Genomic DNA, 12,239 nt, shown 5'->3' with positions numbered 1-12,239 from the left:
GGAAGGAAAGTAAAGCAGCAGGATTTGATATTATTTCTCCCCAAAACAGGGGAAGAGGAACATTAGTTTAGTGTAACTCTAGAGCAGGAATCCCTCCAAAGGGTTATAGAGATGTTAATGGGGTAGAAAAATGACACCCATTTTTCTTAATTTAAGAATACTGATACAGTACATTGTTCCCACATGGGTTCATGTCAGGTAGAACATACTCACTCTAGCCTAGAACACAATTTTTAAAACCTCTAGAGAAGCAGAAAAATGATCCAAAAAGCTTCAATTTTACTCCAATTCCAAACAGAACCTTAAACTGTTAATTTTAACTAATTGCTGCAAAGTTTGTCTACTTATCTTATGTTCTGAACAACACATCAGTTTGTGTTTAGTATGAATAGTTTTATACCAAAATAAGTACTTTTGCCAAAGAATTGTATCTAATGGGACATACCAAAGGGGGCCATCACTGAACCTGAGGATTAGATCTGGGAAAAACAAAATTCTTTTTCTATTATGCATTAACAGCTGGCTTTTGCAAGTTAACAGTCAGGTTACTTTAATTTTCAATTCAGGTCTGGAACATTAAAAAAATCACCGCGCTTCTTACATCTGGGGACTCGCATTTTCCTGAGCATATAGCTTTAGAGTTAAATAGTAAGTATGGGACTAGGTTATTACACAAAAGATTTCAGAGAACTTTTTGTGAGAAAAATGGTTTGAGATTTCGGTACTCCTAACAAAAATACAATGTATAGAAGACATTACTTAAAGATATTCTGTATTCAATCTAGCTTTTTGCTCTCCTTGACTGTGCAATTAAAACTTAAGTTTATTTTAATACTCATGATACTCCACGCAAAAAAGCACATTTTTTTACTGTTGGTTATTTTTTTTTCCTTCTACTTGATCAAAATTTACCAATTGAGGAATCTAACCAAACTGCTACAACTCCCCAAAATACTCTCTGTACCCCTCAAGGTAAAGAGCTATGTGGACTCTCTTAGCCATTTTTATTAGATGAACTAAAAATCAGGAAATGAAACAAAATTAAAGTCAAGCTTTCTTCATAATATAGCATTAAGGCAGTAGCAAGTATAAAATATGGAAATGGAAAATCTCTGTAGCTCATTAGCTCTTTCTCCAAATTAAGTATTAGTAGCAGCAACAAATGACAAACAACTCATGATTCTGCTACTCAAGGACTCAGAAGAGAGGGAATAGAAAAAAATTAACTTGTAATTAAAGACGAGAGAAAGTTTATTTGCTGGGATTGAAAAATTTAATGTCTCACCACACTAGCTTATATAAGAGAATGAAAATACTCTGTAGACTCTTTCCAGAAAGCAGTCTTGGGGTATTAAGTACAGCTCTAAAATAAAGCCCATTTAAATAAAACTTTTTCACAGTTCAAACTATTAGAAGACAGAAAATCTACCACTTTATGCTCTATATATGTAGCAAATACTGGCTTAAACAAGAGATTTCAAGAAACTTCCTATGCATTTGACTTTGTCAAAGTTGCTCTCGTCTTCAGCAGACGTTTCTGTGTTCTATGACTAGTGAAGTTCCACATCTTTCATTCTGAAAACTACATCACAGGATCTATTTCTAGTTTAAAACAACCAGAAATTGTTCAGTTAGAAAGTATAGTTTAAATTAAAAAGCACTGATTGATTTCTCAGCTTATTGTTGCAGAAACCTTAGTTTCTATCCAGCTAAAAATAGGAATCTCTTTGCATTTTATTCACGGCTACTCATAAATGCCTCATACGCCATCTGAAGAATGGAAGGTTATGTTTTTCTTAATTTCTATCACGCTATTAATGTCGAGCTAGGCTGTCACAGTAACCACTATTTTGCAGTATTTATGACATACCAATTACCAATGATTAAACGCTTATCTCCCAAACTGGTTTGTATAACAATATTCACATGAAACAAAGACTATTTAATATTGCAAGCAAGTCCATGTTCTGAACTTTCTATCTCCTCAGATATGTACATCCTAAAAAGTGGCACTTGAGCTAATCAGAACTGGTGAAAACGCTACGGTATTGGGACACTGAAATAACTACAGCCATACTACAAAAGTTCTGCTTTTGAAATAATTGCTTGCAGAATTTGCATTATTTACATCTTCATATTTACTATCATACTACATTTTATCACTATCAAACACTATGTAAAAAAAGAGAAGGAAAAAACAACACAAGAAATTGAAAACAAATATACAGTTAAAACAAGCCATTCATAATATTCTCCGAAGTTAACAACTACACAGACTGAAAACTTAACATGTACTTTTTGGCTAATGCTTAACATGCCAAATTAAACAAAAAAGTACTCCAATACACAGTTTTACACAATAACATCAGAAATTATTATTTTCGATTATTTTAGTGACTAGTTATAATTAAACGATAATTCTCTGACCCATCATATAAGCCTGCATTTAGTTCTGGGTAAATTTATCATAATCATCATCACCCACTATCAGTAAGTGTAATTCTGGAGCAATGTCCATAATAGCCTATTAAAAGACTTCCATTGACATCAGCCAATTTTAGAATGAACCTTCCTACCCACCATGTATCTCCGTCATCACTTTCTTCATTTTAACAATGTATGTAATGTAAAAAAAAAACAAAATAGGAGTGGTTTTCAAAAAAAACTTACCCTATAAAAAGCAGTCGTCAGGGGTAGCAACGCTGCAGCAATGCTATATTCTTCTGAAGATGAACAATCCTTCAAGAAAAACATGCAAAGAAAATAAGCAAAACCATTTTCAATGTTATGCATTATAATTTCATTTCTGCCTTATGGAGTCCCTCTGATATCCTTCCTATACACAATATAACTTTTAATCACTTGATACCATATATTTATGTGTGTGCATGTGTGTGTACATATACATATCTTCCCTCGATTTCTGCTAGATAGGTATTGCTACGATTCTTCCCATTTAAGGAATTTATTAGCAGCTTTCTCACTCCCACGTCTGAAATATAATTTCACCAACATAGTTTACATATAAAAAGGAAAGTATTCCTCATTTAGGAAACAATAAAAAGGTAGCTTGCTTCCATCTGGGTCAACAGCAAATCTGACGAAAATGGAAGTGATGTGATTACCAAAGAATGTACTTTGAAAAAGTTTACACAAAGAAATTTATATTTATTTAATATGAAATAATCACCTCCACAGCCTCTACAAAAGTTTGGCACAAGGCTAACTTTAAAAGAAGATGAAAACCTATTCTCTTCACAGTCTCAGAATGCCTCATTCAACAGTCAAGTGTGTCATTTGTGTCTCTCTAGGCTGAAAGGGTATGCCAAAGTAAATCAACTAGTAATTGCACTGATGAAAATAATGATTTTATTACGGAAGTCTCTTAAAAGAAACCAGAATTGGAATGTAACTTAATGTTTAAAAAACAAACTACTTGAATTTTTAAGACTTTTTTGAAAAACATAGAACAAAAAATACTCAACAAGAGTTAAAAAAGATACTTTTTTCCCCCAAGTGACTAGATTCTTTTCATTAGCTTTTTTCGCCAACACTGAGGAACACAATAACATAGTTCTAATAGACAAATGTATCACCATTGTGCCCCTGGATGATGAATGGCAAAACAACATTTCCATTTGAACAATTAATTTCAATATTTTTAACATTCATTCTTTCAACGGGCACCCTCCAACCCAAACCATACTCCTATTAACTATCTATCTATAACATGTGACTAAATTCCAGAATTGAAATATCTCAAGTGTTCCTCTGCCAGACTTTTCATTTATGCCTTCATCTCATATCAGAGTTCTCTAAAACACAGAAACTAGCAAAAACTTGGCACCAGCCAACTGTGATAGCAGAAATATAAAATCTGCATTACAGGCACAATCATGTTAAGGATCATTAGGATGTTACTTGTATTCATCTCACTCTTCTTAAACGGCTGCTGAGTGATCATAGACTGCAGGTTTAAAACAACAGACCGAAAAAATCATCACAAGACTATTTTGCTTCTCATTACTTTGAAAGTCCATTTCATCCTTTGTGATTTTCCAAAAACAAATACTTCATCTTTTATTACTTTAATCAAGCTCACCTACACAGAATACCAATGTCCATACACAGTTAAAATACAGTAGCATTTAGAAAACTACTTACATATGTATTCTGAAAAGGTGTACAACAATTTCATAGATGTGAAGCTTTATTTCTGCACAGAGTTACTGAAGGTTTTAACATGTCTAACTCTGCATGAATGCATGTATGCTAACTGCACATGGAAAACAAAAGGTGTGCAAGTGCTCACACTTCATAACACATTCCAATCTGGTAGAGGAAAACAGTAAGAAAAGTGGACACTGAGAAACTCAATATATGTTTTAATTATGCCTTTTAGTACTGTGACATGTATATAAAAAACCCAAATTAGTTTCTAAGATGTCAGAACAGTAAGACTAAAGGACATAGCCTCAGCTGCTTTTCATTTTCAATTTCTGCATTATTTCCTATTGCTATCCATATCCTTAACCCCCATTTGGAATTTAGCACATGTATTTGTAGTTTAATATAAAGATATGATAAATACTGTTAATTTTCACTTAATCAGAAAACTTCCCATTTAAAATGAGAGTTTACAACCTTTGGGAATGCTCAACAGTTTTCAAAGAAATACATCTCTTATTTCTGTATGTGCTTATTTATAACCAGGTATAAAATGATCCATCCTGATTGTTTCAAGTTATCTACTTAATCCCTTAGCTCAAATTATTTGTAAGAGTTTTGGCTGTTACCCAAAATAGACATAAAAATATCTTTATAAAAACTGAGCAATGTATCTTCACCTAGAGAGCAGTCAATATTCCAAGAGCTAACATATGTCTCAAAGATATATATCATCACCACATAAACAACACAGTAGATCATTTTTCCATTCCTTCCTCCAAGTATGAAATTCTCTACATATTCTTTGTCAGCAGTACCCCCTGGACTTGCAGTATGTAAGTATTATCTATATTTTTTTTTTTCTTTTCCAGCATATGACAAGAAATGTAAAATTATCTCAGTTAGGAATAAAGTATAATACTGCTGTTTTAAGAACAGTGAAATTAATTAGCAGTTTATCTGCTTGTAGCTGCAGGACAGAATGCCATAGTTAACAGAGACATTGCACTGAAATCTTAGCTTCTCAATTTTACAGGCAAACTAAAATACTGGATATGTCATATATGTATTGTATGCAATTAATTTAGACTCCTGAAACAAAGCAATCCAACTGCCTTACATATAATAATGTCTTTACCAATTGTGAAAAATATCTCTTACTACTGCTAGAGAAGCAGACAAATCAAATACCATAAAAATAATTAAAGCTGTTCCCTATAATTTGCACAAAATGAAGCTGAAACACATCTGGGGAACAAAAATTATTCTCAGCAAATTTATTTCCTCAAAACAATGTCTTATGACAGTGAAATACGTACTTCCACCATGCCATGTGCAGAGTACTGCTTTGAATCCATGCCTAATTGAGTGAAGACCTGGCACATTATTCTGGCCATACTGATCATATATTCAGATAGTTGCTGAACTCTGTAGCAGATTGGAAATGTTACAGGAACTCATGTACATTTAAAATAGTTTTGCTCTACTGAATTGACAAGTGAATAATAAAATGAGAATGTTTTTCTTTACATTACTTACTTTGATAATACATGTGGTTTGCTTTTATGTTACGCTCAGTTTAAATATGCAGCAAAACTTTGGTGGTTAGATACTGTCATTACATCAACAGAACTGACACCTAGGAAGTTACAGATTTTGATGGCTCAGATGGATGCATGGGCCTGCTAGTATCTGGTGAGGCTTTTGGAATCTGGTAGCTGGCTTAGGCTTCTGGTACTGGAGAGGAGATGCAACTCTTCTCAGTCTTGACTTCAGAACAAGTACTGACCTGAACTTTTGTTTGGAAAACAAGATATTGTATGTCATCATTAAGTTGAGATGCCCTCCACAATCTGATCCTAGTGATGAACAGCTAAGAAAAGCCACCCCAGGTAAAGCTTCCTCCTTGATCTGCTACTGAAGGTGCAGGCCCAGATTCAACAACGCCCGTAAGCACCCTAACGACAAGAGCAAGCTCAAGTCAGTGAAGCACAGTGGCAGTTAAGGACAAGCTTACATAGCTTCCTGAACAGGCTGCAGTAAACAACAACTGATACTTAGGGATTTCTCCTTTCTCTGTCACATGATAAAAATGTAGGAGAGATATATTAAATATCTGATAACATTTGGAGTGCAATTTTCTTTTTAAATCTATCTTGATAGTCGCTCTCATTAATTGTTAGCTGATACAGTATATTTCCTGTGTTAAACCACATTCTGCTTTGGGCAGTAAGCTTTTCAGGCAGACACCACATTTGTAATAGTCTACAGAAAACTGAGTATGCTGAAAACTTGAGACCTGATTTTGCTTTACATTCTGCAGCACTATACATAAATGGAATTACCCGCAGGCCTAACTATCCCATGAAATTAACGTAACATGCAGTGAATGCATTCAAACAAAAAAGCTAAACATTGCAGCTCTTGATCCATACTTTTTTGGCAGTACAGTATGATGCATGTATGCTCCATTAAAAAGACTGCTAAAGTAACCCTCAACACTGCACTGTCCCTCTTGAGAAGTATTGAATGCTGTCAATTTTCATGAAGACCAAGAGCATTCATCACCATGCTGGACTAAGCTCCTAATGAATCAAGAAAAAAATGCTAGAAACTTTAGAGTCATATGTTTTTAAAGCACTAAGACAAGAATTGTTAAGTCAGCATGTGTAAGGTAACCATAAATTACGTGTAGTACATTGGCTACAAATTACAGGTGAAATATTGGTTCCCAATTCGACAGATGATTTCAGTGGTGCCAAGATTTAATCCTTATTGTTACAAATACATTGCATGGGCAGAGTTTTATTGAATCACAGAATTTTTATTGTCGATGCAGTTTATATTTTGGAAATATAAACTGTCAAACCTAACACACAAGACTATTCTTTTTGTCTAAAGTAGTAATAGAATTCAGCAGTCCAGTTTAGAAAAAATGCTTTGGTTGTTAAAAGGAATAGGAATTCACCACGTAGAACTGCAACGTAATTCAAAACTAGAATTGAATTTTAATGAGTTGATTTTAGAGAAATCATTTGTTTTCATTAGATAAGCAGATTAAAGTTAACGCATCCATATATAAATACAATATTAATGCAATTGAACTATTAAAAATGGTAGTTTTTATCAAAGAAAACCTATTCCGTGTTAATCAATGTTACGACCAATGTTCTTCGTATTCAATCTCAGCAGAGTTAAAAATACGAGTAAATAAACTGACAATTTCACAATGTACTGATTATATCTAATATAATTATATGCTGCCTTGAAAGAAAGGTGAAAAAAAATGGTCCTATTTGGAATTTCCAACATAACTTTTTAAAGTATTTAAACTACAAGTTTTAACTCCACAGATAAAGCCATCATCTGGAGCAATAGTCAAAATGACATATTTTGCTGGAATAAATGCCACTATGACACTAATTACTTTACTTATTACTAACAGCATATAATTAACTTCGATAGAAAGTCTGGAATCTTCTTATTGAAATCATAAGCAAAATTGGTTTTTTTCGTGAAAATTAATGTACAGTTACTTTCTACATTCATCTACAGTTCTGCCTAGTGAAGTTAACATCACTGCGAGTCACTGCTCTGCATTATAGTAGGATCACATTTTTCTTTTTTTTTCTTGTCACCAAAGGTGAACTCAAGCCTTGTTGAGACAGCTACAATTTTGTTAAATACAACTCTTCTGAGACCTGAGAAACAGGATGGAAGAAAGACATACCTAGGATGCCCATATAGCTGACTACCCATGGACTTACCTATCAGCAGAACTACAAGAACACACTCAAAACGTGGAAGATACTGCCTTATGTAATTCTCATTACTTTTAAAATTTCTCATTTTGATAAGGATATATACAGTCTTTCAAAATTATTAACTCACAAAACCCCTCTTCCTTCATAAATGACCCTAGCACATTTTACGTGTTACTCATTAACACAAGCTTTTAATTTAACTTTTGTTCTACTTAAACACTGTGGCAGTGATTCTCAGTAAATAAAAACAAAAATGTACACTCTTATTGTCTATTGTTACCAGGTTTAACATTGACCAGAATCACACTTTGGGCTTTTGAGGAGCAACTTCTCAGATTGCTACCTGGTTACTAGCTGAGAGCAGTAATTCAACACAAAGTCCATATTAGACAGACTTCACCTGTGCTCTGAATTATGCCAGATGTAATGCTTTCTTCATCCTCTATGGCCATTATGTTCAAACGAGTGCAACCGCAGAAGACAAAGATACTGCACCCAACCCAGAAAAATCATCAGCAATTTGTTTTGACTCCGTGGTCTTTCTGACTGACTAGGAGCCTTCATAACAACCACTTCATTAAGGAACCTATCACATCAGCAATAGGATGCAAGATGCTGTAGGTCTGCCATTCCAGGTAGCCAGAGACCCAATTCCATTTTAGAAGGATTTTACTTCCTGAAGAACTTCATGTTTGTCTTTACCTGGCCCTGAATTCTCACAGCTTTGTCTGCCCTTGAAACATAGTGGTATAAGGGACAGAATTCAATTGATGCAATTTATAGAGAATTACACAAGCACATAATGTTCATTGATTTTTAAGTTTCCTTCTCCTTTACTCTGCATGTTCACAACTTAGCAAATATAACACATTTTCTCTACACAGCTCCATTGTACTTCTGATCTCACAGCAAGCCAAAACAAGAAACAACATTTTACTCAAAGAAGAGCTGTGGAGTCCCGTCCCGTCCCCCTGTGTCCGTCCACCCCCCCCCAACCCCCCCGCCTTCTTTCTCAATAAATTCCATCTAGGGTTGAGAGTAGTCATTTCCTCCTTCTTGTAACAAATTATGTTTAGGAAATCAGGAACCTCAATTTTTATGTGCATAAATTACACATTCTTCACTGTATTTTTACTGTACCCCAAAAGCGTAAAAACATTTAACTTTTTTTGCAAGATACTGATAAACACAAGAATGCCATCCCTTGCGTCTAAGCACATCTGAGTTTCTTTAACAGAAATGCCATGCATGTTTCTGAAAACTGTCATGAGGCCCATGGCAATAAAGTTCAACATACTCAGGCTGTAATCTTCTCCCAAGGAAATGGTTGGGATGCCAAGATGCCTTTTGACTTTTATTTCACAGCAGGGCTTCATTCACAGTGACTCTGTCCAAACCTTAAACTACACCAGCTGTGATACAAGGTCCTGCACAGTAATTTGTAAAAAGTATTTGACAAACAACATTCAAATGATAGAATACATTGCAATTCATGACAAAACAGTGATCAATATCCATTAACTCCTCAGTCGGAAAGGGGCAATTAATTCCTAATACACCTACAGACTGCAGTGTACTCCCCTAAAGCCCTGGTAGACGAAAGCACATATGCAGTGATTGCAAAACATAAATACAGGATACTTTGTAAACCACTTTACAGAAAGCCTGGTTAACTGAGTTAAGGAACAACGGAAAAATGCTTAAAATATTGGAAGAACTATTAAAATAGATGCAATATTCCAGTATAGTCCAGTTATCTATTAGCGAATCAGTTCACAAGTACACAGCACACATTTTATGCATTCTAGCATTCATTTGGTGCACAGCAGTGTCTCTTCTCCTAAATTATAAGCAAAGTCACAAACTTTCAAACATGTAAGAATACATTCATCTTGCTTAATTTAATTTTACTGTTCTTCTCTAAGTTTCATGCGATTTTCTGATTTCATATACTTTTAATAAAAATGCATCACATCATCAGTGCACATTCTATACAATTTTTACAACCTAATAGGAATTAACATCTTTGTAAAAAATACCAGATTTCTATAGGTATGTAAAGTGATTCACCGAAAAATCAGTTTTTCACTTTAGAAAAATACTGTTTGGATAGAAGTGGAATTTTATATCTATCTTCTGAAATGCAAAGAGTTGACACTCAGGTCAAATCAATTACTAAGAGATTCTGGGTCTAGTTCACAATGGAGAAATTAAACAAACAATGGCAGATGAAATGTAACATGGAAGTAGGGCTCACTGAAAATTTTCCATTGAATAGCATGTGATAGCAAAATAATTTTTTATTTATGCTAAAAACCCTCACTGACATCATCTTAGAATAGTGAACTTCTAAACCCCGAAGTTTTCCCCTTGGGAGACTTAATGTCCCATAGGTACCTTGTCAATTATAACAGAAATAAAACCTTGGGCAACACCTCAAATGTGGCAAGGAACAGGTTCAGGGGATCAACAGGCTGGACTGTAGGGAGCAAGCCCTCCTAGAAGGCATTTCCAGACACATGAAGAACAAGAAGGTGATTGAGAACAGAAAGCACAGGCTGACCAAGAGAAAAATTGATCAACCTCTACGATGAAATAACAAGCTCTGCAGCTGAGGAAAGAGCAGCACGTCTCATTTACCTTGGCTTTAACAGGCCTTTTGACACAGGCTCCTTTGGTATCCTTGTAGGCAAGCTGGGGAGATGTGGTCTAGATGAAAGAGTTGAAAACTGATTGCACCATCAGACGTAAAAGACTATGGTCAATGGCTCCAAGTTTAACAGGCAGATAGTTGTGAGTCATGTTTTCAGGGGTTGATACTGTGGCAAACACCACCTAATGCTTTTGTTAACAACCCGGAAAATGGCATGAAATGCATCTTGACCAAATTTCTGGATGACACCAAATTTAGGGGAGTGGTAAATATGCTGGAGGGCAGGACTGCTACTAACTGGCATCACAGCCTGTCAGAAACAAACTGACAAGAACCCCCTGAACTTCAACAAAGACAAATGCTAAGTTCTGCACAAGGGACAGGGTAACTCCATGCAAAAACATAAGCTACATATGAACAGCACCTGGAACCATATGCTGTGTTATACATGTCAAACCACCATGACCATGCCCTAAAATTCAGAAAAAAGTGCAAAATTAATTACCTTGTTTCATTGCTGTTTGCAGATATCAGCAAACTCTGTACAGTATAGGCAGCTCCAAGGAATCGGTAAAATAGATAATATTGCAGTTGAATTGAACAGGCACTCAACATGAGAGGAAATGGAAATATTATGAAGTACCTTGATGTCAGAAAAAAAGCATTATAAGAATAGCAACAGGCAGAAGTGAACAGATTTACAGTAGTACTATTAAGTTTTTCAAAGAAATACATTGAGTTAAAGAGTAAATAATTGGAAACAATGCGTAAGACTGATGGAAGATAAGAGGGGGAAAATGTTAAAAACATTAGTCTCACCAAGAGATATACTCATAGCAGGGGCAAAAGAACAAAACAATTAGAGAATTTAAGGATCTCATCCAAGAGATGGAAACTGTCAGGACAGTGCTGAACTGAAAGAAGCCCAGAAGAACTAAGTAAGTATATAAAGGGAAAACACTATGCTTAACCAGCACAGATAATTATTAAAGAGAAAGCTGATGCGATTTTTTTTTTTTTAAATATATATATATACACACACACACACCCCCAAATGCATCAGCAAGGTTCTGGCAGGTGCCCCTGGGAACCAAAGTACATGTTTGTGTGGATGTAACACTGCCTCTGGGAGATGCATTTTTCACAAACTGCCAAAAGTGGTGTCTCTTTTCAATACGTATTTGACATCTCGTTGCTGGACAGCTTCAGTTTTTCTACACCAGCCTTGATAGTACTGAGAAGCTTTGCTACAGTTTTGGCAGAGGCACCAGTTAGTCTGTGTACAGCTGCACCAAAGGACAACAAGAACGACAATGACCAGCTGCTTCTGGAAGAAGTTTTCTTGGATCAGCTTTGTTGGTGCAGCTCCATTTCTGGATTCATGAAACAAGTGTCAGCTGCTGAACGAGGATATTTCTAGGATGACCTGCAATGGCTGCAGAATTTCAAGGATGACAAAAGGAAGGGAGGTTGTATTTTTTTGGAGGCAATCCTGCTTATTATAAGGTTGTGAATCTTGAATTCAGCTAGCAAGGGCTTTTCCATGATTAGACACAAATGATGCATTGTATGAGTTGCACTGGTTAATTTGACAGAACCTAAAAATCCCTTGTTGCCAACCCTGCTACCAGACCTCTTAGTTCTTTAACAGAATG

General features: G+C 35.2%; 1 protein-coding gene across 1 annotated transcript in view; it reads right to left on the bottom strand.

The window, feature by feature from the left end:
* SBF2 (SET binding factor 2) overlaps positions 1–12,239 on the bottom strand; it is a 273,716-nt gene that overhangs the window by 74,549 nt on the left and 186,928 nt on the right. Inside the window, exon 17 of the mRNA XM_059825675.1 lies at positions 2,671–2,739. Within this exon, the coding sequence (XP_059681658.1) occupies positions 2,671–2,739 (69 nt within the window). The remainder of the gene's footprint in view (positions 1–2,670; positions 2,740–12,239) is intronic.

The sequence above is a fragment of the Gavia stellata genome, chromosome 17, assembly GCF_030936135.1.
Source record: "Gavia stellata isolate bGavSte3 chromosome 17, bGavSte3.hap2, whole genome shotgun sequence".
Lineage (NCBI taxonomy): Eukaryota > Metazoa > Chordata > Aves > Gaviiformes > Gaviidae > Gavia > Gavia stellata.
The sequence above is the reverse complement of the archived record's forward strand: the minus strand, read 5'-3'. Positions and strand labels throughout refer to the sequence as shown.